Source organism: Furipterus horrens, unplaced genomic scaffold, assembly GCF_987537825.1.
Source record: "Furipterus horrens unplaced genomic scaffold, mFurHor1.1.pri manual_scaffold_11, whole genome shotgun sequence".
NCBI lineage: Eukaryota > Metazoa > Chordata > Mammalia > Chiroptera > Furipteridae > Furipterus > Furipterus horrens.
Genome location: NW_028327181.1, coordinates 12,948,126 through 12,973,343, shown reverse-complemented (window position 1 = coordinate 12,973,343; position 25,218 = coordinate 12,948,126). Strand labels below are relative to the sequence as shown.

Sequence of the window (25,218 nt, the reverse complement as noted above, 5' to 3'; positions counted from 1 at the left end):
CGCCGCGCGCCAGCCCCGCGGAGCCTCTAGGGGGCGGGAGGCGCGTGCGGCGCGTGACGCTGGGCCTCTCCGCCGCGCGCGCAGGTACCTGGGGGAAGGCGCTGGCGCCCCGCTACAGCCCACGCTCCGAACCCCGACCCCGGGCTGCCTTGGCTACTCTGGCGGGTGGGCGGCGCGGGGACGCTGCGGGGAGGGACCGCGTCCTGGAGCCCCTCTCCGCGGCCCCTGCGCCTTGACAGAGCCCAGATTGACCCCTGCGCCTTTGCCCTCGACGGTCACCTATCGCTTCTTAGCCCTTCGCAGTCGTTCGCGTACTTTTCCCTGCTCCGCCAGCCCACTGAGGCCATTTCCTACACCGCCAAGACCACGACCACCGCCACCCTCGGGCCACTGCCGGCCACTCGACTTCCCTGGGTCGTTACTGCCACTTCCCAGGCTGCCAGAGCCTTCTGTGGTCACATCCCCACCGCTGCGCCGCGCCAGGGCCATTACCGGCCTCTTGGGGACCTTTCAGAGAGAAGAGGGGAACTTGAAAGTGTGGCGCACAGCCCTCTGGGAGCAAGGGATAGGGGGCTGCTGTCCTTGGTTTCAAGAGCTTAGATGCTTCTCCACGGGCATCCAGATATGCTTCCAAGAATACTGTGCATGTGAGCCTAGGGGGACTCACCCCAAGATATTGAGCGCTGAGAAAAGATAGAGATTTTATAGGCCATCGGAGATTCAGTGGGGTCCTCTCCGGACTAACCTCTACCAAAGGAGCTTTGCAAAGCTGTTGTGCTCCCAGGGGGATGACAGATGGCGAGCAAGCATTTGAGACCACGTCCCTGGGGACATTAATCTTGGAGAAAGTGATAATAGGCATAGTTTGGAAGGAACCAAAAGGGTCGTCTTGTGGAAGTATTAGACCTTGTTTAATTTGCCTGGAGAGTGTTATGCAGACCATTGTGTAGAGGTTACTGGGAGGCCAGTCTTAGCTTGGTGGGAGGATAAACTGAACACCATGAACTGCCTGTCTCCAGGGAGTAAGCCAGACAGTCCAGGCGATTTTTGAGGAAGAAGGAGTGCAAGAGATAAGGATTAGAGTAAATGATACTGGAGTGGGTCTGTTCAGACTCTGAGATCCCTTGATAGTCTGAGTGATCTTTCTTGTGGGAGTTTAAAAGTCACTTGTTAAATTTTCACTGTCCCTTTTTTAAAGAGATTTTATTTATTTTTCGAAAGAGGGGGAGGGAGAAAGAGAAACATCAATCTGTTGCCTCTTGTATGTACCTCGACCGGGATGCATCACAACCAGGGACCCAACCCACAACCCAGGCGTGTACCCTGGCTGGGAATAGAACTGGCGACCTTTCGCTTTGCAGGATGATGTCCGGCCTACTGAGGCACACCGGTCAGGGCAGACTCACTATGTCTTGGAAGCTTGCCCAGCTCCAGAATTCTACGTGTTCAGATTCCTTTTGTGCTGTCAAGGTGTCAGTTCCTTAATTTGAGTTCCACTATTACCACAGAAACTGCCTTTTTTTGTATAGCTGTCCTTGATACCCAGAGCTTCTTCACTCCAGTTATTTAACTTTTTCTCCTGGGAGACACTGCTGTTCCAGAAACTAAGGGGTTTGAAGTCCTGCTATACGCTCTCTTTTATTTTGAAACTATTTTTGATTTTCTAGAAAGCTCTTTTGAAGTATACCATTTGCTTTACCATGCTGGGTCAGATGCTCTCCTGTGGGTTTCTGAAGTAATCTATTTTCTGTGTTTATTTTAGGGCTAAGGCACTGATGTTTGAACAGGAAGCTTCAAAACTTTTAAAAGAATCTTCAGAATGGCTTTGAACCACACAAGCTAGAAATCGCCCCAGAACACCACCTTCAGCATGCGTCTCCCATGGTGGGCTTTCCTGGCGAGCTGTTTGAAGGGGTCTTTCTGCAGAGAGCCAGAGAGTTGATGCTCGCAGAACCAGATCAGTGGATCTGACTTTGCTGGCAGAATCCTCTTGCTTTACTACATTCTTTCCCAGGGTTCTAAGAGGCATGGAGGTATTCATGGTACCGAAAGGCTTGCAAGGAGGGAAGTAGGACTTTCATGTTGAATGAAAACGAAGCCAGCAAGTGACAGTTGTGACTGAAAACCCTTAAACCTCCTACGTCTGGATTCACTGGGCCGGGGACACAGGAACAGTCACCGCTGGGGAGAAAGGAGCCATAACTGGAAAAGAGAACCCCAGCAAAGAGAATGAGGTGACTGGAAAATAAATGGCTGCCTCCACCTCAACAGAGACGTCAGTCTCCTGGTGAGTAGTGAAGTCTGCTGTGGTTTATTCCTGCCAGGCTTCTGGACGGATGTTTCAGGTTAACTGGAAATCTCCAGCCAGATTGTCTTTATTTTATTTTAATTTTTATTTTTTAAAAATAATTTACTTGTTTGTTTATTTATTTTTAGAGAGAGGGGAAAGGAGAAAGAGAGGGAGAGAAACATCACTGTGTGGTTGTGTCTCACTCATGCCTCCAACTGGGGATCTGACATGCAACCTAGTCATGTGCCCTGACTGGGAATCGAACCATCAATACTTGGCTCGAAGGCCAACGCTCAATCCACTGAACCACAGCAGGCAGGGCTTCTCTTGATCTTATTAAGGAAAGTAAAAGGCCATTTTCTACAGAGCAGCTGAATCAAATGCAGGAGCCTTTCTCACCAAAGCTGATGTGCTTTAACCTCGCAAGCTTCTTGCAGGGTTTGAATGAGCCCAGCATTGCTGGTCGCTTGTAGAGAAGATAATCATGGCCGATAATGCATCTGGCTTTGCTAATGATATGGGCGTTGGAGTCTTCACTTTTGAAAGACAAGAAATGGTGGCACTGCAGAATTACGCCGGGAGGAGAGGCTTGGCCAGCCTTCAGTTTGTCTCTTGAAGGGTATTACACAATATGCGCCTGCAGCTCCGTTCCCTTCTCAGCCCCAGATGGGTTAAGCCTCGCTTGTCGTTTGGTTCAGCAGTCCTTAGTGGAGGAGACAGAAGTGGAACGCCTGGATTAAACAGACTGAGCAGGATTAGTGCCCGATGGTATACACGTGGAAGGCAAACAGGTGGGGTGGTTCAAAAGGACACCCACGTTTTCTTGTGTGTGCTTGGAACAGTGGGGGTGCTTTTACCCCCAGAACCTAGGGAAGGATAGAATTGGGCCCCGCAGTGGGGTTTCTAAGTTGAGTTTGAAATATTTTTGAGGCCTTTTTCATCTGGACCTGCCCTGCAGCCAGTTTCCCATCTGGAACTGAGGAAAGTGGTCTGTACCAGAAACTGAGTTAGTGCTTGTCATGAGGAAGGTAAGATGGGAGCCAGAGAGGGTAGAAGGGAGTCCGGGGGGGCGGGGAGCACAGGTGACGTCCCCTCCGTAAGCTGTAACCTGACAGGTGTGCTCTTGGTGTTTAAAAGTAAAATACAGGTCTGGCCTTTGTGGAGTGTGCCTTGTGGCCTTTAAGAGGTTATTATAATTCTATCACAGAGGAGACTGTAAGACTTCAGGGAAGAACAGAGAGTTATGGAAATTGTGAAGAGAGACTCCTCTGGAGATCAGAAGTTGGATGAGGGATCATGTTTGAGTTATCCTTGTAAGGATCTGATAGGCAAAGAGGGGTTTGGTGCTTCTCTGTGAACTCTAAAGGCCCCCTGTTTTTCCCTTTATAGACTCACTATCATGCATTGAAACATAAAGTCACTGTCTCCCTTTCTGCCGGTGCCCCACTGCACACTGTAGGCTCTCAGTAACGTTTGTGAAATGAACCCATACATTCCTGGTAGAAGGGGTGTTTCGGGAGATCATCGCGCCCAGCAGTTGTGAGGAGCGCATCTGAGACAGTCCTAACTTACTTCGATATTGGCCTTAAAAGACAGCTTACCAAACCATGTGGTTATTCAGTTAAGGTTCAGTGTCTCAAAGAAGAGGCGTCATTGTGGGCACTTCGTCTTTCCTTGGCTCCTGTCTGTCTTTCCCACAGACGGGTTGACGGCTGCACAGAGGCATATTTTTAGCGGGTCTCAACTGCACTTAGGAAATGGTTTTCATCTATTTGTAGCCACTGGGCTCTTTCCCCTCTGGCTTTGCAGACACTGAATAATGAGCTCTTCTCAGGCTGGGAAGCAGGAAGCTGTGCCTTCAAACGCCCTGATCGCTGGATGAAAGGAAACATGGCTCCACTCTGTTCTCTTGCCAGGTGGAATTATTTTTTCCTTTATGATGGTTCAAAGGTAAAGGAAGAAGGAGATCCAACCAGAGCTGGCATTTGTTATTTCTACCCTTCTCAGGTAAGCCACACAGCATGGGATTGTTCTGTGGGGACCCACAGAACACAGTTTATGTCTCCAAGTGGTGACTTTCCCGAAGTGGTTTTCATTGACACAGTTTTCTGTGGATAATTCTAACAATTGACCCTTCTTCTCTCTTCTGCTTAGTTGTACTATTTCATGTCACTCTGGTATTAAAATTCCCAGGCAGCTCAGGACTTCCATCTTCTCTAGCTCTCTGTTACCTTCACGATTTTCTCTCTGCCCCCATTGCTTCCAGTTGTTGGTCAGCTCATTAACAACAACAACAACAAAAACTTTTATTCAAACATATACAGAAGTAGAGAGGAGAGTATCATGAGCCCTCACATGCACGTCACCAGCTTTAACAGTTATCAACACATTGTTAGTTTTATATGACCTGACCTAACCTCTCTCCTTTTTTTTTATCGAGTGTTTTGAAGCAAATCCTGGACATTGTGTCATCTCACCAATATCAAGTAACATCTTTAACCGAAAAGGACATCTTTTTTTTAAACATCACCCTTAACAAAAGTAACAATTTCTTAATAGCATCGGATAGTGTCTATATTCAGATTCTGCCTCATTATCTTAACTGTTTCTTAGACTTACCTTCCTTTCTTCCTTCCTTCCCCCGTTCTCGCTCTCTTTTTCTTAATCAGGAGCCAAACAAAGTTCACCATTCCATTCGGTCACTTGTGTGTTAAGTCCCTTTTACTCGGACAGTCCTCGCCCACCCATCCCTGTTTCCCCTCTGTGCTACTGAGTTACTGAAGACAACAGGTCATTTGTGCTGTAGGATGTGAGCACGTCCCACACTCTGGATTTGGCTGGTGACTTCCCCTGGTGGTGTCATTTAATGTCTTCTATCCACTGTGTTTCCTTTAAACTAGTAGTAACATCTAGAGCCTTGGTTAGGTTCAAGTTCATTTCTTTGAGGCAAGAATTCCTTATAGGTGGTGTGTGCATTTTCTGTTCATCGCACAGTGTCCGGCTGCCCCTCAGCTGACTTGATGCTACAATCGACTTGGGTAATTGGGATTAATCTGTAGGGGATTTGAATAGAGATGAAAGGCTCAGGCTTCTACCCATGCATGCAGGTTCAGTTATATTATAGGATATAAAACCAGGAACAAAAATAAAGTTCTGTGGAATTATGTGTTCACTGTGGGTGTTCTGTGACAGTTCAGTCATCCCAGGCAGGGGTCCACAAGCAGCCAAAGTGACTATTTTAGGCTTCACATGAGGCCTTTGTCACATATTCTTCTTTATTGTTGTTTTGACAACCCTTAGAAGAACCATTCTTAGTTCATGGGCCACATATAGGCAGCCGGCTAGCTCTGGCCTGTAGGCTGCACCTGCTCTGAGGAGTGACACAGGAGTTGAGCATTTTCAGCTTCCTGTCTGGGGTTTGCTTCTTTCCCATAGACCCTGCTTGACCGACAGGAGTTGCTCTGTGGGCAGATTGCTGGAGTGGTCCACTGTGTTTCTGATGTCTCTGGCTCTCCTCCCACTCTCATCCGTCTGCGGAAACTTAAGTTCGCCATCAGGGTTGATGGAGATTACCTCTGGGTAAGTTGAACAGGCAGAACCGTGCCTTTACTGTGGGTCTTGGTGATAAGTGCCGTGATGATAAGGTTTAGAAAGTAATGCTTTCTGCCCTGGCTGGTGTGGCTCAGTGGATTGGGTACCGCCTGTAAACCGAAAGGTTGCCAGATCAATTCCCAGTCAGGGCACATGCCTGGGTTGCGGGCCAGGTTCCCAGTTGGGGTGTGCAAGAGGCAACCACACATTGATGTTTTGCTCCCTCTCTTTCTTCCTTCCTTCCTCTCATTCTAAAAGTAAATAAATAAAATCTTTAAAAAAGAAAGAAAGAAAGTAATGCTTTCTGTGGCTCTCGAGCCTAGAATCCTCTCCGCTCCCCCCATGTGCTGTGTCCAGGACTGTCCGCAGTTCTTTGTCCCTCTCTGCAGGTGCCTGCCATAGCTGAGTGCTCTCCAAAACAGCTCTCACGTACCCTGCCTTGCACGTGGCTGGTTTTCCTCTCCTTTGAAAGACTTAAGCTAACCACAGAAATTCTCTTTATTCTGCTATGCAAATTGAGTGTTTAATCCCCATTTCTTTTTCTTTATACTCTTTATACTTCCACACTTACTGGGTAAGTGACTCTAAGACATTGATGTATGTATGTCAGATTTCAAAGAACAATTAAGGAAAAAGTAAAAACCATTTCTTTATAGCTAGTAGTAAGTTATGCTCTAAAGTGCTATTTTCCTAAACCTACACTTATTTTAAACTGTTCTTGAGCTGAAGGGATGTTTAAGTGTAAGAAAGTATATTAAGCTTTGTAGGTATTATTTCCCACATTTTATTATTTATTTTTCTAGCATACCAGTCAAAAGAATTTTATAGTGAATACTCATACAGTTGACCCTTGAACAACATGGACTTGTACTGTGTAGGTCCACTTATGTGTGGCTTTTTTTCAGTAAATACAGTAAATGTATTTTTCTTATGATTTTCTTAATAACACTTTGTTTTCTCTAGCTTTATTGTAAAAATACAGTATATAATACACACAACATACAAAATATGTGTTAATTGACTGTTTATAATACAGGTAAGTCTTCCAGTAAACAGTAGGCTATTAGTAAAGTTTTAGAGGAGTCAGAAGTTATGTGCAGATTTTTGACTGCAGTGGGGATCAGCGCCCCTAACCCATGTTGTTCAAGAATCAACTGTACCTCCTGGATTCTGTTAACGAACTTTGTATTATATTTGCTTTATCCCGTATCTATCCATCCCTTCATCTTCTTAGGAATCTGGTTTTTATTTTAATGCTTTTCAAAGTTGCTCACATCAGTGTACTTGTCCTCTGGTCCCAACACTTCGTCATTCACAATGTTAACTGGAGTTCAATATTTGTGTGTGGTTCTTTTTTCTTTGGAGGTAAAATTTACATATGGGGAAGTACACAAATCCTGAGTGTGCCATGTGATGCATTTGGGCAGACGATGCAGCTGGCCACAGAGGTCCCTGTCAGATACAGAGTATCAGCATCGCTGCAGAAAGCTCCCTTAGGTCCTTACCCAGTTTCTTCTTACCCCACCCTGTCTCAGGCAACCATTGTTGTGCCTTTTGTTCCATGAATTAGTTTGGCCTGGTCTAGATAGAGTATCATATGAGTGAAATAATACATGTAACACTCCTCTCTACAGGCTTCTGTCATGCTGCGTAGCATTTGGAAATTCATGTGTGGGCTGTGCATTCCTTTTCTGCCCTGTCGAATTACATTCCATTGTCCGAATGTATCACAGTCTACTTATTCCTTCTCCTCTTTATGGACACATAAACTGTGTCCAGTTGGGGCAATTAAGAACAAGGCTCCTAGGAACATTTCTATGTAAATCTTTTCAGTGGATATAAGTTTTCATTTCTTGTGGGTAAATATCTAGGTGTGAAATTGCTGGGTCACAGGGTAGGCATATGTTGATTTGTGTAAGAAACTGCCAGTCCTTTCCCCAAAGTGATTGTATCATTTTACATTCCTGCCAACAATGTATAAGAATTCTGTTTACTCCACTGGTGTCGTCAGTCTAATTTTAGCCATTCTACTGGATGTGTAGTGGTAGCTCGTTGTGGTTTAAATTTGCATTTCCCTAATGACTAAGGATGTTAAGGCTTTTTCATGTGCTTAAGGCCATTTGTATATCTTTCTCTGAGAAGAGTCTGTCGAAAGCTTGTGTTTATTTTGTAAGTTGGGTTTTCCTTTTTTATTGATTTCTAGGAGCTTTTATATATATATCCTGGATACCAGTTGTCAGATATATATATTTTAAAGATATTTTCTCCCAATGTGTAGTGCTCCTATTAATTTTCTTAATGCTGTCTTTTGATGAGCAGATGTTTTTAATTTTAATAAAGTGTAATTTATCAATTTTATGGTTATTGCTTACTCTGTCTAAAACCATTGCCTATCTTATTGGAGAAGATGTTTCCATCTTTTCATTAAGTTTTATAGTGTTAGCTTGTAAATTTAAGTCTGTAATCCATCCTGGATTAATGTCTGTATATGATATGAAGTAGAGGTCAAGAGTTCTTTTAAAATTTTTATATACACATATTCAGTAGTTCCAGCACATTGTTGCCAGACTTTCCTTTCTTGTTGGATTATTCCCTGTTTGGCTCTTTTGTCAAAGATCAAGTGACCCCTTAAGTGCAGGTGTATTTCTGGGCTGTCTGTTCTTTTCCATTGATCTATTTGAAGATCTTACAGGAGTACTACACTGCCTTGAAGTCAGGTAGTGTAAGTCTTCCAACTATTTTCTTCTCTAAGATAGCTCTGGACATTTTAGGTCCTTTGTATTCTATTGTAGAATCAGTTTGTCAGTTTCTAAAGAGAAGCTGGTGGGATTATGATTAGAATTGCATTCAAGCTCTAGATCAGTTGGAGAAGAAGTTAATACTTACTTTATGCCAGAGTGTCGTGAACTGGTGGGTCACATCAGTGGCGAAAACAAAGACCCTTGCCTCCGTGCGGCTTACATTCCGAGGGAATTTTTAAATTTATATTGTCAGGGTTTGTTTGCTTGCTTAAGTTTCAGATGATTCCCTGAGGAAAGGTTCCTAGAGGTAGAATTACTGAGTCAAAGAATGTGAACTTTCTTCAGGTGCTTTAAACATATCGCCAGATTACTTTCTAACTGAGCAAGTATTTATCTCCCATGGAACCAAATGCTGCCCAGCATTTTGGAGCTCTGGGACTGTGACGATGCAGTCAGTTTCTGTTCTCAGCACTCTGCCGAGGTGGGGAGACGAGGTGGCTGTTCATGAAGCAGCCTGAGCCCAGAATCTGTGGTGAAACCTGTACTAAATATTCAGTGTCCACATAACAGGCCTAACACTACAAGGCGTCCGAAAAGAGGTCAGCATTGGCCAGAGTGACCAGAACAAGCACCTGGATGGAGGTGCTGGAACCTATGATGGGCACTGAAGGGGATGGGAGGGCCCTGTGCAAGAGAACGGGAAGGAAGGGGGCGTTTCCAGCTGGGCGGCAGGAGTACATCTTCTCTGTGGAGACCAGCGTGGCTGGAGTGCAGCGTGTGGGCCTGGGCGGTACGTCAGTTTCAACGGGCTGTGAGGTCTGCAGCAAGCCCTGGATTCCGGGGTGCAGGGCTTGCACTCAGAATGCAGGAGCATGCCTGTGTCCCTGGTTTCCCTCCTGGCAGGTGCTGGGCTGTGCTGTGGAGCTTCCCGATATCAGCTGCCAGCAGTTTCTGGATCAGCTAATTGGATTTTTTAATTTTTACAATGGACCTGTTTCTCTGGCTTACAAGGTACGAGGACAGCGTTGAGGAGTCTTACTGTGGGGCCTCCTGAGCAAAACCAGTGTTGCCAGAACTCAGCACTTACTCTGGGGTCTGCTATACGCTAATGCACGCATTGTGCCCGCGGCCTGGTCAGGGGCTCCCGGAGCCCCTCTCAGATGCTTCTGTTCCCCAGTGGCGTAGGTCACATTCATTCCAAGTGCTGATCTCCATCCCCCGCACCCCTGGCATACGTGGGAAGAGCAGGGCCTAGTTGCCCCCTCCCCCTGCAGGTGTCCTGAGTCTGTGGTGGGTAGGCCACCAGGGTAGGAGGTTGGGAGACCATGTGTTTATAGGAAGTTCAAAATAGACTCTCCCTTCCGACCAGTTTCCTGTGTGAGTCAGAACTTCAGTGGTGGTTGGCATCCTTACCGAGGAGTGTGTCTCTGAGCATCTCAGCTCCTGACCTCGGGCTGTTTCTGTTTTAGAACCGTTCTCAGGAAGAACTGAGCGCCGACTGGAACACCTTCATTGAACAAATTCTGAAGAACACCAGTAATCTGCATAAGATATTCACTTCCCTCTGGAACCTGGACCAAACTAAAGTAACGCTCTCAGCCCCCTTCTTGTTTCATGTATAGAACAGAGCTTTTGGACACTTTTTTCTTTCCCCCTTTGAATGAACTGTGTTTCGAGAGAGGTGACTACAGTGTACCATTTCTCAGTCGGGGGGTTAAGACCTGCGCTCAGAGCCCATGGTGCTGCTCACGGTGTGAGCTTGGACGAGGTCGCCTCCCAGAACCTCGCTCTTCTTACCCACTCAGTGGTTTCTTCACCCCTGCCTCCCAGAACTGTTTTGATGATGAAATCAGGCAATACCTAAACGGTACAAAGTAAATACTCAGGAAGGGTATTATTATTTTGCTAACGCCCCAGAAATGTAGAACTCAGTAATCTGAAAGTCTCCTTCTTGCTTGATATCAGGATACTATTTAATTGTTCTCAGCATTAAAAATGCCCAGTGCTAACGTTTTCCAACCAAAGTCGCCATGGCGGGAGGGAGTGAGGGGGAGGCTGCGTGTCCCCTCGAGCTGGTCCACGCACCGCTGGCATTCAGGGGAACGCGGGCTGCCGCTCTGTGGCCTTGGTCTTAGGTGAGCGTCACATCCTCACTTTCTGGTATTTTTAGGGACTTTAGGCAACTGAGTCCTTACAAGGAATATGGCACTGCGGTGCAGCCCCGAGTGAGAGAGCGTGATGTTTTCTCCTTGTGTTGTGGGAGTTAAGGACCTGGCCAGACACTGGGACAGCAGTGTGGCAGTGGGCTTATGCTTCAGAGAGGGGGTGGGGGTGGGTTTCACCTGGCACCATGGCCTTCTGAGACCTGCAGACCTCCTCTCTGGCTGCCTGCTGGTCTCTGCACTGATAGTCAGGGTCTCCTGGTCTGTGGACCTTGTCCCCTGTGAATAGCCACAGGCCCCTGTCATTGAACCTTCCAGCTTCTGGAGAGGCTTCTTTACACCAAGTTTTGGCATTTTGTGCTGTCAGTTCTGGGTATAGAGAGGACATGGATTTTGCCATGTGACATGGTCTCCTTTTTCCAGGCTTTGGGTTATGACCTGGCCACTCGTTGTACAAATCCCCATTCCCTCTCCTTCCTTGCTGATTGTAAGTGTGTTAACTTGCGGACCTGCTTCCTGCCCTGCCCAGGTGGAGCCCCTGCTCCTGCTGAAGGCGGCCCTCATCCTGCAGACCTGCCAGCGCTCCCCGCACATCCTAGCTGGCTGCATCCTCTACAAAGGCCTGTGAGTAACGCCAGACCCCCCTCCTCCACCCCAGTCCCTGCTGCAGACCTGACTGTCCAGATCACAGGCAGGTGGGCTGGTTTGGGAAATAGCAGGTAGTTTAGATTTGATTTAGGGTACTACCTGTCTTTGAGCAAAGCTGGGAAATTGAAAATTATTGTGTCTGAAAAAGAGGTATAGAAAAGGCGGACTTAAAGAGATCCACGTAGTTCTCAGGATGGGGCCTGCCTTTGTAGTTGTTGGTCTACGTAATGTGAATGCAGAGCCCCCAGGGTCACCAGCCAGCATGCGAGTAGGGGGTAGAAGCCTGCTGGGCCGTCCTTCTGCGGCTCAGCTTGGCAGAGCAGCATTAGTGCCTCCACTCGGCTCCTGCCAGCCTCTGGCTGGATCTGTCTCTTGGCTGGCCTCTGAGATCGGTCTACAACTCATCCTGTACTTGGAGGGCCTCTTCATGAGCTGAGTGCCTAAGAGGCCCTCCACGCATCTCCCAAGGATGCTCTCCTCGTGGAGGGTTCGCCCTACGAGCCTGGGAGCAGGTGCCCAGAGCTTTCTGACCCCCAGAGGAAGTGCGTGACTAGAGTAACTCTCCAGGCTCTTCCACGACCCGGGTCTTACAGGCTGTGTTCCCAGTCCTGGCTGCTCTTCCTGCCAGCCGTGTGACCTTGGGCAAGCTGCTGGGTCTCTGTTTGCTCTTCGGGAAATAGAGATGCTTTGTGGAGAGTGAAAGGAGGTGACAGACGTAGGACCAAGCACAGTCCCTGGTTCCCAGTTGCCCTCCACACATCCTTTCCCCTTCTGTTCACTCTGATGGCTCCGAATCAGCCTGTGGTGCCTCCAGGCTCCCTGTGACCTGGCCGTCAAAGGTGGTGTTTTTTTTCCTTTTCACTTTTTATATTTTTTATTTTTAAGTTATACACCGAATGCATGAACGTATTTTCATTGTAAAAAATGAAACCAGAGAGAAACACACAGCACAATTTAAAAGCTCCCCGCTACTCTCCCTCGCTTTCTGCCTAACCCCACAGTTAGCGTTTGGTGAGCATCTTTCCTTTGCTGTGTCTGTGTGTTCTCACACATCTGTACACACGTGTATATGTGCTCTCTGTGGAAATGGGATCATGTGATTCCTCAGCTTCCTGTGTGCAGTGGAGACTTCTCAGCCCCTAAGGCCCACCTCACAGCAGCTGCACATTTACTGGTGCTGTGGCTGTGCCGTGATTAAATGAACTCTTCTTTTTTGATGGAAGTTTATATTATTTTCCCATTGTTCTCAACGACTTTACCTCTTTTCTCTGTAGTAAATACTCTTCTGCATACTTCTTGGTACAAGCCGGGTCAAAGGGTTTGGACATTTAAGATTTTGATAGAAATCTCCAGAGTCCCTCCATAAGGGCGTTACCAGTTGACACGTCCACCAGCTGTGTCCCCAAGGTCCTGGCTGTCATGGGGCGTTAGGAACCTTCAGTTCAGAGCCCTGCAGTGCAGTACTTCTCATGCTGTCCTCGTTCTGTGTCTGGCCTCCTAGGATTGTCAGCACCCAGCTCCCGCCCTCCCTCACGGCCAAGGTCCTGCTTCATCGAGCTGCACCTCAGGACCAGGTATGGTCAAGTCCACCTGCCTGCCTGGGGCGCTTCTGCTCCAGGCCCCGCTGGCGAGGCTGAGCCCCGTGCTGCAGGGGTGGGGGCAGCTCTGGGGGTGCTTGTTTCCCTGCATCTTGCCTGGACCCCGGGTCTGCAGTGCGATTCCCCTCCAGAGTAAGTTCACCGGCAAGGCTGGAAGATAACGTTTTTCTCTGCGTGGTAGACTTGGGTAGTTGGTTTCCTCCAGTCCCGGTGGGACTCTGAGAATTAGACTTCCCTCAAGGCTGACTTCATGGCAAAGAGAAGTTGGATCTTCAGAGCTGCTAAGGGTTGACTTAGGAAATCAGAAACTCTTAAAATACTTCTGTTGTAATTTGTTTCATTGTTTTTGTAATGAAAATCCGCACACGCGCTCACTGAGAATAAAGCTGCCCCCTGTCCGCCTGCACAGAGGTGACCGCTGCTCGCTTCTGGCGCACCTCCTCCCCGTCCTTCTCTCTTGTTGTTACCGTTTATCCGCAGCGTAGACAGGTGTACACGTGGTGAGAGGCCGGCTCCTTGCGCTTATTAAGTTGGTAGACACTGGGAGCGACCATGGGGGCCTCTCGTTGGGCTCCCTCCCCACGTTGGTCAGGTGCCATCAGAACTGCCTTTCTGGGAAACTGTCTGATAAGCAGGTTAAGGATGCCCTTTTCTCTGTTCCTAGTAATTCTGCTTCTAGGATTCGAGCCTAAGGAAATCATTGACCTGCTAAAAAGGTTCATACTCAAAAGTTGATCACTGCAGGATTTACAAAAGCAAAACATCGGACCGATCTGAAATGTCTGAGGTGGGAGCTGGCCAGGTTGCCTGCAGAGCAGGTTTTCCTGGACTGCTTTCGAGTTACCACAGCAGGCTGAGCAGTTGCAGCAGCGACTGTGTGGCCCACAGAGCCGGAGATGCGGGCCGTCCCTCCGTGTACAGAAGGAGTTTGCCTTTTTCACTGGTGTAAAGCAGGGAAGTGACGCATTCACCCACACCACTTTAAACTCCATACGGTTTTATTCAGCCATTTAAAATGGCCAAAGATGTTTCAATGACAGGACGTGTATGTTACTGTTTAAGTAAAAAAATAGGATTTTATATAATGTAGTCTCACTCAAAGTATTAAAAAATGGATAAACTTTAAGGAAAATATGCCTAATAATTATAGTATTAGCTTGTGGGTAAGGGAAATTATATGTGATTTTTTTTTTTTTTACAATGAATCTTTGTCTAGAGTAAGCTTATTTCAAGAAAGAAAGCTGTGTCATTTCATGGGGTGAAAGTCATTTTGGCTAGAAGAGCAGCCTTTGTTTTGTTTTGGTGTGTCCTTTTGGAACCTTTAGGTTGGAAAGGCTGGAAAGCTATTTTGAGGAAATTCCCAGGTTTCTCACCTTGACCATGAATCAGAGTCAACATGAGAGATCTGGCATAGCATTTTGTTCAGGTCTGATCCTTTCTCATGAGGGTCACAGGGCCTTCCCATTTTTGTTACCATGCAATTTGTGTGAGTTCCATGCCGGGGCTGTGGCACATGAGGCTGTCTTCTAGAGGATGAGTTCTCTGCAGGTATAAAGGAGACCATGAATCCTCGCTTTTATTCCCAACGGGGAGAAGCTGGGGAAGCAGAAGGCACAGCCTGCCGTGGGGGTGGGTTGCGTTGCTGCCCTGCGGCCTGAGGGGCCCAGGTGCCCGCCCGCCCCCAGCGTGGTGGTGAGCAGGCAGCCGGGGGAGCTGCTCTTCCATCTGCTTCACTTTTGGCATGTGGCGGGTACAGGCGTTCTGGGACAAACTTCTCTGTGAGCAGATGGCCCGGCGCAGTCCTGATGGTTTGGTCAGGAGGAGAACGTGGTACCCAGCGCCAACGCGTGTGTGTGTTTATTTTCAGAGAACACCTACAGGAGAAGGCGCCCTGCAGGAGCGTGGTGAGTGGCGCGGTGCATTGCTGCGGCGTGAGAGTGCAGCGCTGCCTGCTGCTGGTCCCTGTGCAAGTCCCGTGACAGCCGTCTCACACGCTTACTTCGTCTGCTCAGATTAAGGAAATAGCACAGTTTCAAGTGCAAAGTTAGTTATCAAAGCCCTCACTGCAAATAAAGCGCATGATTTTAGGCATGCCTTTAAAAACGAATTAAATGTATTGGGTGACATTGGTTAACAAGTTACGGTTCTGTAACGGATTATCTGTGCATTGCATTGTGTGGGCACACCTTTTACACCCACTTTCAGACTCTCCCTAACTCACTGTAATGAGATGGCTCAGAGCAGGCCCAGGAGCCTGGGCGGCAGCAGGTAGGGCAGATGCAGGTGCCCGGAAGGCCCTGTGCAAGATAGGGGTGCATCCGCAGGAGTGTTGTTTCATTTTGAAGCATAAGTTGGGGCACATCCCTTTTGTCAGTTGGCACTGCTTTTTCCCCAGTTTATGTCTTTTTTTGTTGTTATTGTTTAGGTGCCACTCAGTGTTTTTCCACCAAATGTCACCCCTCTCCGTAGCTGGGAGTGAGGGCTCTTCCTCGCTGATCCCAGAAACCGTGGCTGCAGTTCTGTGCCTCTGCTCTGGGCTGAGGCGCGTGCTGCAGCGCTGCTCGCGGAGCTGGTGTGTGGGGCGCACGCGTCACCCCAAGAGCCGTTCCTGCCCTCGCTCTTCTCTGGCCCAGGGGAGGACCCTGTCCATGTTGCTTTGTGATTCTAGGAGCAGCCCTCCCCCTGAATGTCCACATCACGCCTGTTTTCGTGACGGAGGAGGAAGCCGTCAGCCTCCATGAGTTCCCAGGGGAGCATGCGGCTAGGTAAGGGAGCACAGGGTTGATCTTAACCCATACTTTTAGGGGCCCCTCCCGTGGGTTTATCCATGCAAGCCCCTGGTATATCCTGCCCTTCCTTAACTCCATCTTCTCCGTGCTCTGCCCTGGCAGGGGCTTCTGGATCTTCAGCGTAGAGATAGAGGCAGCTGGTAGAGTGACATGAAGTGTGGGTTTCAAAACCCAGATCTGTTGCTCATCAGCTGTATGACTGTGGTCAAGTCCATTCACTACCTGGGCCTTAATTTTTCATCCTAAAATGGACCCAGTAATATCTACTTCGTCGGCTCATGGTGGAAGCTGGCAATAGTGTATGTGTGGTGCCCAGCATAGAGCTGACTCATAGTAGACCTCCAGTTGTGGGTGAGTCTTACCCAGCGGGTCCTGCCGTTTGCAGCAGGTGATCCTGGTGTCACTGTGTGAAGTCCTGAGAGCCAGGCATCGCCTTATTTTTTACACCTGTGGGTTGGCCTCTTAGGCTCTTGTGGCCTCAGGCACCCACTTGTCCCGGGTGGCAGTGCCTCAGTCCCCCCGGGAAGGGCGCTTGCCCCGGCGCAGTCACTACGCCCTCACATCGCCCTTGTTCGCCAGCCCTCCTGTGTCCCCAGCCAGACTCCAGGAACGCTGTGCCCCACATCCTTCAAAGGGTCGGAGCCGATCTGCCCTGAAAGAAGATGGCATCAGGCACGAGGAACCCGTGGCCTGGACGTGGGCAACCACCCCCGAGTCCAGGGCCCCTGGCATGGCTGGGCCACATGGCAGTGGAGAGGATGGGCACCACCCCGACTGTGATCTGGAGAGCACCCAGCCTGTGAGCCGGCCCAGCACTGCCCGGGACCCATACCCTGGTCTCCGTTGCGCCCCGGGGCGGGGGCCTGCCTTCCCCAGGGGGAAGGAGGAACTGGACTGGTCTGACATCCACATTCCAGAAGTTCAGGAAACGGGAACACCCTCAGGTTATTTTGCCTTTTCAAATGTGTCTGTCCCAAATGGTGGCTACGCTTGTCACAAGGAATCTGTCAGTGACTCTGGCAGCCTGGAACCGAAGCCAGCCGAGGCCCCATCTGTGCGCTCAGGCGTCGGAGGCCGCCTCTCCTCCTCTGCTCCTGATGTGCTCACCCAGAACAGGGCCCCAGAGCAGCACGAGACCCTTCCTGGGGACAGCAGCCAAGGCCCCGTTCCCAGGGACGACCTGCTCCCCAGAAGGACGAGCTGGCCGTTGCCATCGCCTCGCTCAGCTTCGAGGCTGGGAGGGGCTGTGCTTCCTATGGGGGAGCACGGCGCGGAGTGGCAGGACGGGGTGCATCAGGGCCGCACAGCCCCCCACCCGGAGCGCCACTCGGGCTCTGCAGACTCTTCAGACAACGGCCCCTCTGCAGATGGCACGGACTCCAGGGTGACCGCAGTGTCCCGTGGAGAGCTCGTGCGCATGAACCTCTACACGCACAGTGTCAAAGGGCTGGTGCTGTCCCTGCTGGCTGAGGAGCCGCTGCTGGCGGACAGCGCAGCCATCGAGGAAGTGGTGAGTGTGCTCAGCCCCACCCCAGCCCCTCCTGGAACAGGGACAGGCAGGCCAGGGGCCCCCTTCACAGCCCTGCCATGCTGCGTGGCCGGCCTGTGCAGAAGTCCTCATCCACATGGCGGGTGGCGATTGCCACCTCCCTGGGCTCATGGGGCTGACCGAGAGCAAGTCCAGGACACAGCTTGTTTTTTTGCACTTGCTGCTCCTTTCCAGTCTCTTGGACGGCGGGGAGACCAATTTGGAGTCTTGGTTCTGGCTGTGCGATGGGGGTCCTCCTCAGCAGTGTGGGGGTGGTGACAGGCCCTCCCTTCCAGACACAGTGTGATCATGCAGGCAGTGACCACACGCACAGCACTGCTGTGCCATCATCACCACTGGTGGCCTCACTTCTGAGCCTGGCAAGCTCTAGGATCTGAGCCATCTGGGGTCTGTCCTCTGCACGGATCACAGCCAGCATTGGGAGTTCACCAGGGCCCCTCCACTCTACCGAAATGACCTGAAGCTCCTTTCTATAGGGCCAGGGACATCTGCAATCCTAGTGGCACCAGAAGGCTGCTCTTAACTAACCCATTCTAGTCCTTTCCCCACTTCCATGGTACCTTCTCCTGGGCCTATCCTAGAGGTGCAGTTGCTATAGTAACAGCCTTTCTGTAGTTGACAGTGAAGTGGTAGCAATAGGAATAAAAGGTTGAAATCTCTGCAGGGCGAATGGTGTCCTGGGGCTTCCCTTGTTTTCATTCTTAGATCTATATTATTCTAAGCCAGTCTCATTAGTATGCGGGGCTTGTGACCCTCCATAAATTAGCGAGTCACCTTGGAGCTTAGAGGAGGAAGGACAGCAACTTCCTTTGCTCCAAGCTGAGCCGCAGGCCAGAGGCTGCTCCTCTCCAGACCAGCCCTGCTTCTTTCTCCTCTTTGCACAGACAGGGGTCACCCGGTGGTGACTTGTTTGCTTCCATTCCGTCCTTCCCCATAGCTCTTGAGTGACGTCCCCAGCAAGGATCGCAGATTTATGCAGCTCATCTCCCTGCCCAGGCCTTGGTTTTCATGATCTTTCTGTTTAGCCTTGAGCTGATGACACGCTAATTTGAAGGTCTAGTGTTTGGGTGCCATAAAGTAGATACACTATCTCTTACTTTCCCCAGAAAAAGAAAAAGGAAAAATAGTTCAGGCTGCACTTGAAGAAGGGATTAAGTAAGACGTATTCTGTACTTTCAGTACATGCTAACCACCTCACATCTGTTCTTTTGGCCGGGCTTGAGAACAGTTCTGGGGGTAGGCACTGTAGCTCCCGTTTTCCCAGCAAGAAGCTGGGCCTTGTTGAGAGAGAGACCTACTGCAGGTTGTGGGCCTGGAATTCTTGCTCGTTTCTCGTCCCCCACCCCAGCCTCTCTGTCCCTTATCAATCTGACCTTGGAATGATCGGTAGGAGGGTGAAGGGGAAATACCCTGCCTTCTGTGGCTCTTGATATGTAGACATGTCACTTGTTCTATCACAGCTCACCCGTGTTGTTAGGACAGCCGTGGGCTTTCATGCCAAGTAGGTGTTCATGTTGGGTCGGCTCCAGGAAAGAGGGCAGCTTCTTGGAGGAAGAGAAGCTCACCTTTTCTAAAGAGAGTAGAGAGCAACTAACTGACCAGCTTGCTCAGCTGAGAGTGGGATTGGATGACCGGACACACAGGCTGTCTGTTTTATGGTTTGGGGAGAGATCCTTTATTGTCTTTTAGCCCCAGGCCTGGTTTCTGTCCACTGGTGTCTAGAAAAGTAAGTTCTCCGCAGAGTGGCGCAACAGTGAGCACTCGCCCTTGAGGGGCTCCTAGGTTATGTGGCACGCCACCAAGGCATCCTGGTGTCATTTTGCCATCTTGTCTTTCAGTGGATCACCTGCCATCTCTTTATGTTGGCCCAGGGTGGGTGGCTGGGGGGGTGGGTGGAGGGGATGAGCCCAGGAGCAGCCAGGAGAGAGGGGATCAGTTCAGAGGGAACAGACTAGCCTCACACCAGGGGGCAGCATAGAGCCACTGATGGCTCCCTGCTCAGAGCCCGAGATCTCTCCCTGACCTTCAGATATAGTGATCACACCAGGTATTCCTGGCTGCGATGGGACATTGAGCTGTCTGTGTCCAGATGAGGCTTGAGGTTAGTGCAAGAGTGTTTCCTGACAAATGAAAGTGCACCCCTCCCCCAGGAAACCGGGGCCTCTGAGGGAATGCATGTGTTGCGGCCTGCTCTCTTCTTCATTTGGGGAGGATCCAGGAAGGAGCCCCAGCCCCACATCTCCTAGGGCTGTTGGGAGAACTGCATATGTAGTCGTGTCTCTTGGGGGGCGGGGGGCAAGCTTTTAATGCTAAGGAACACGTAGCAGGTGTTTCCACACTGCACAACTGTTCAGCTCTGCTGTTAAGAGTACAAAACCTTAGACATGTGTAAGTAAGCGGGGTGGCTGTGTTCCAGTAATGCTTTATTTATGGACGCGGAAATAGGAACTTAAGTAGTTTTCACATATTATGATATTGTTCACTTGATTTTCCCCCCTAACCCTGTAAAAATATAAAAACTATTCTTAGCTCTCAGGCTATACACAAACAGATAATGGGCTGGATTTGGCCCAGGCCATGGTTGGCAGACCCCAGTATGCATGAGAGCACTTGGTTAGTGGTATAAACTTGTCCTGGTCATCAGATGTCGTCGTCGTCGTCGTCGTCGGCAGCCGTCCGTCTCGAGAGACGATGGTGTAGCTTCTTAAGAGTCTATCTGCACCGCCGAGAATGGTTGTGCAGTCCGACTCGGGAGTGACACGGTATCTGTCTCCTCCCGTGTTGAATCGACATCTTGCGATGATGCTGGAGTGTCCTCTCCAGTGAAGCTGAAGCTACAGAGCCTGGGCAGGGTGATATGGAGGGTCTGCTGTTGCCCATGCAGCAGACCCCCCCTCTCTTCGCAGCTGAAGGGTCCAAGGGAGAGACGGAGTCAATACAGCTTGGCTTCAGGTGCGCCGCAGGAGTTGCCGGTGTTGACTACAACGTCAAACCGCCTTAGGGACTCCGGCTCCAGATTTTCTGTCGGGGTTTACTCCCTTAGCCTTTCCCCTGAAGAGGTATGCCGCAAGGCAGCGGAGGTTTTTTGGAGTCAGAGTTTTTTGTGAATTTATGGTTAAGTGGTTTTATCTTGAGTACAAGTCAGGCAGAAGATTCCAGAAGCGGAGGTTGGTGCCTGCAGGGAAAACTCAGGCTGTGGAGGTCTCACTCTGTGCCCACCATCCATTCCTTCGGGCACCAGCTCAGGATGGGAGGGCTGTCTGTTACCAGGTTCCCAGGCCCGGAAGCTTCCAGGGAGGCTGTGGTTTGACTTCACAGTGAGTGTCGCATGGGCATGTGCACACCTATTAAACTCTGTGCCGGTCTGGCTAGACCCGTGATCTGAACAGGAGGTCCTTGACTTACCTTTCCTGACCATGTGTCCTGTGACTTTACTGTACACCTCAATTTAAACCAAGTAGCTCACACGCTGAATGTCCTGCCATGGGATAGGCTCATCTGTCGTTCATTTAGTAGGTGTTTTCTGAGCACAGCCTAGGAGCCTGGCCCTCTGCTAGGCATTGTGGACACAGATGAGTGCGTAAAATACAGCCTTGTATGTCTGACCCATTGCTTTGTAATGTCGTTTCTAAGACATTAGATAGGAAAACCAACTTAGGCCCAGTACTCTACCAAAAATAACACTGAAGCTTCACGACATTCATCTCAGAAGCCCTCTGTTTGCATCTCTGTACTTTGTATGCACACTGATTTTTTACACACGTCTTGAAAAATGGTTCATCCACAGAGAAGTCATATGTGCTTATTAAAGAGATATCACTTAATAAGGATAATTTTCATTTTCTTGATTCTTTATAAAAATGCCTTTTTCCAGGGTTGCACTTTGGAGTTTACAAAGGATTTTTACATATGCTATTTCACTGTATCCACTCAATAGCCCTGTAGTATTCCCATTTTGCAGGTGAAAAAAAAAAAAAGAGGCACAGAAAATTCAGCAGCTTTCCCCTGGTCATCCAGCTAGGAAGAGGCCGAACCAGGATGTCCCTCACCTGGGATCCATCTGCTGCTGGGGACAGCAGCCCCGGGGAGCCCCAGGGGGCCCTGTTTTAGACTAAGTCTATCAGGAGATGGCCGATGCACTTGGCAAAGCCTGAAGTGGAGCCAAAAAATACCACACTGCTGTAGTAGAATGTGTTAAGGATGAAAAAAGTAAATCACTTGGTTGCAACCATTATGGGTTGATCCGATTTTTATTTTACAAAGAAAGAGTCACACTGAACAGTATATAGTCCAGCACTCTCGGCTGTACTTGCACGTCACTCTTCCCTGGGAAGGTTTTTAAAATACAGGCGCTGGGCCTCACCTCCTGAACAGCCTGTCAAGCCGGTCCCTCCTCTGAACCAGAGCACAGAAAGCCATCTGACTGACGCATGTCAGTCCTTGCAGGCAGGGAGCGTGGCTGGTACCGCCCGGATGCACTGGAGCACGAGCGGTGGACCCCTCGCGGACAGGGGAAGGCTTCTCCACCCAGGCCTGGCCGCTGTGCTGTGAAAGTGTGCAGCCCCCGTGGGAAAGTCATAGCTCGGGGGGGGCGGGGTGCAGGGGTAATACAGTGGCTGTTTCTGGATGGTGACATTAAGGGCCATTTCTTTTGCTTCCTCCTTTTACAATTTATTTTTTAGTTCACCTCCATTTTCTGATTTTTCTACAATTAAAAAAAGCATTGAAGCATAAGGGCAGAAGTTAACACTTCTCCAAAAATGGGTAAAAACATTGGTCAGAGTCCTTTTTGTTAAATGAAGTAGCCGTGCAGATGCTCTTTGGGTGGCTCTGTGCTCCGCGGGGGCCCCGCCGAGATTCGTTCTGACCCAGTTCGGCTCCCTTCAGTACCACAGCAGCCTGGCGTCCCTGAACGGGCTGGAGGTCCACCTGAAGGAGACGCTGCCCAAAGACGAGGCCGCCGCCTCCAGCAGGACGTACAACTTCACACATTACGACCGCGTTCAGCACGTGCTGACGGGTAAGGCGCCGGGGTGGGCCAGGGCGCCTCCCAGCGGGGTGGGGGTGGACCTGGAGCCCAGCGCACAGGGTGGGGGTTTGGCGGGGGGAGTCGGCGCTGTCCAGAGCTGGCTGGTGTGCAGCCAGTTAGAATGCTGCTTCTGACTTGGAGCCCAGCTCCCACTGCCTTTTGAATTTGCTTGGCAAACACTTCCTTGCTCATTTGTCTTTTTTTGGCTGTTTCTCCAGTATTTTGAGAAAAGCACACACATGTTCAAATATCTGTGATAAGGTTCTGCCTCAAAATTGTGATACTTATGCCCAAACTGGTGTTGCTTATTTTCGGGGACAGTGTGTGCTCTGTTCCTTGGTGGCAGCTGTCGGGCCCAGCACCTGGGCAGGCCCGTGCTTCTCCCCCTCGGCACCCGCACTCATGGCCGGGCACCGTGCTCTGTCCCAGTTGACAGCACCAGGCTGGGGGGTGGGGGAAGGAGTCTGCTGCTCACAACATCGGTGTCCTCTTCCGGAAGCGAACCTGCCACAGGCGGCCACACCCCAGGACCGCCGCTTCCTCCAGGCCGTCAGCCTGATGCACTCCGACTTTGCCCAGCTGCCCTCGCTGTACGAGATGACGGTCAGGTGAGCTTTCCCGCGAGTCCCCGTCACAGTCCTGCCCAGGAGCCCCCTTCCCAGGGGCCCCGGGCAGAGCCTTACTCACAGCTGAATGAGGGACATTCCAGGTGCCGTCTTTCAGGCTGGCTTTCGTTCGCTGCCATTGTCTGCTCTCATGCTTGTCCGTGTCCTGTGTTTTCTGGGCCCCCTCCTGGGGCTCAGGCCTGCTCTAGGCACTGGGCGCCCCAGTGAGGACACCCGAGGTCTGCGCCGCCACGGCGCTTTCACCTGTTACTGGGGAGGGAGGGTCTCTGTCTCCTTGTCATAAATGATGCTCGAGTGCCATTTATGTCCTCACCTAACAAGGTGCCTGCTCAGTAGGACTCGGGCAGCCTTCTCCCAGATCTGCAGTAAAACCTTGCCCCTCACCCAGCAGCGCCGGAAAGGCGCCCTTAGTGACAGTTTGGTATGTGCCACTCCAGACTTCTTTGTTTTTAGTTCTAACTTTTTTGTATATACAATGTAGATTATATTAGTGTTTAGTCTTTTATTTTAATTACTTTAGTAGTCTTTCTTCTAGGAAACAGGATCATACTAATATACTATTTTACAAGTTCCTTTTCCACTATGTTGCATATCCTGAACACCTCCATGCCGATAGAGGTCTGTTCATTATTACTGTAACTTACAGCATTTAACCACCTAAATTCTACTTTTTATCCCTACGCGCTTCTTTGTGAAACCAGTAGCAGAACAGAAGGCAAGTTAGAAGGTTAGAGGGGAGGGCCTGCTATGTGTACAATAGTCCATTTAGTCCTTGGAACGATTTGGGCAAGCGCACTTTTCCCCTCATTTTACAGATGAGGAAATTGAAGTACAAATAACATAAGTGGCTTGCCCCAGGGTCACATCCTTGTTAAGTGGCAGAGCCAGGATTTGAACCCCAGTCTCTCTGACTCTAAAGTACATGTTCTTTCCATACACATCTCCAGGTTCAGGGGGCAGTGTGGCTGAGTGGCAGGTGCCTGCAGCCTGGGCCCTCCTGGTGATGAGGTTCTGAAGCCTGCTGGGCATTTCTGCGGCCCGGGGCCCTGTGCAGCCAATATTTCACTCTGTCTTTGCGCCATAAATGTGGCTTTAAGTCTGCAGTCACTGGTTTGGGAACTGGCTTCGTGTGAGCAGTGGAAATGAATGAAATGTCAGCATCTGGGCCATGTCGGACTGCTCCCTTCTCTCTTCCTCCCATAGAAATGCCTCCACGGCTGTGTATGCCTGCTGCAACCCTGTCCAGGAAACCTACTTCCAGCAGCTGGCGTCGGCCACGCGGAGCTCCGGCTTCCCGAGTCCTCAGGACAGTGCCTTCGGCCTCCCTGGCAAAGCCAAGCAGAAGCTGCTAAAGCACGGGGTGAACTTACTTTGAACTTGGCCGCAGTGGAAGGGTCACCCGGGAAGTGACTGCCAAATCAAATACCAACAAAGGAAGCTCTGCCTTTTTAAACAAAAAACCTCTCTTTTATTTTCCTGGAATATTCCCTTTCTTAGGACCTTATGATGTCTGAGTGTTTGATACTCCATTTGCAGGTTGGAGTGGGACAGGGTAGTTCTTCAGGACCACAGACCCGGAATGTGTGGTAAAGACCTTTATTACATTGGCGGTGCTGGGGCCTGGACAGGCACGTGGCTCCTTGTATCAAAGAGGTACAGGGCCAATTAAATCCCTGTTACACTGAGCCTGGGGCACCAACATCTACCGCTGTTCCGTCCTAGCCTGCACGCATACCCACAAAAATTCAGGTAGCATTTTTTCAAAAACCTAGTTGTTCCTAGTCTAGTGCTTTCCAGCCATATCTTCAGGGAACGAAAAGAGGCGTGGCCACACAGAGAGGAGTCGGGTTTGTTAGGAAGCAGACCAGACACCCACTTCTCGGTTCGAGGGTCATCAGAGTCATCCCCGTGGGAGGGCTGGAACAGCTGGAGGTGAAACCCCCTTATTTGAATTCCTCTGGAACTAGATTCCAAACTGGGAGCCTGTTCTTTAACATACCCATCGTGGGGGCAGATCTTGATCATGTGGAGGAGAGTTTGGGGTTCAGTGATAACCAAAAGCCCTGGGGACTGAGGCCAGAGAACTGGGTGATGGCAGGCCAGGCTGTGCATTGTGGGATAGATCTGGGATATGTGGCCGCTTCCTCCTGAATGCGTGTCCCCAAGTGGGAGTTTGCAAAACATTTTGGGGCAGA

At 50.0% G+C, this 25,218-nt stretch overlaps 1 protein-coding gene across 2 annotated transcripts; it reads left to right on the top strand.

Moving 5' to 3' along the window:
* The first annotated feature begins 25 nt into the window (after window positions 1-25).
* HPS4 (HPS4 biogenesis of lysosomal organelles complex 3 subunit 2) lies at window positions 26-25,218 on the top strand. Of its 2 annotated transcripts, none has more exons than XM_090290605.1 (14): window positions 26-84; window positions 1,763-2,287; window positions 4,207-4,297; window positions 5,726-5,869; window positions 9,526-9,633; window positions 10,092-10,208; window positions 11,314-11,408; window positions 12,934-13,006; window positions 14,898-14,934; window positions 15,699-15,795; window positions 16,420-17,329; window positions 22,256-22,388; window positions 22,897-23,005; window positions 24,227-25,218. In XM_090290605.1, exons 2-14 carry the CDS (start codon window positions 2,250-2,252, stop codon window positions 24,396-24,398), a joined length of 2,124 nt encoding a protein of 707 aa, XP_090146731.1. In that variant the 5' UTR covers window positions 26-84; window positions 1,763-2,249; the 3' UTR covers window positions 24,399-25,218. The 2 variants fall into 2 exon arrangements, with proteins under 2 accessions (XP_090146731.1, XP_090146730.1); XM_090290604.1 differs by having other exon boundaries at window positions 16,399-17,329.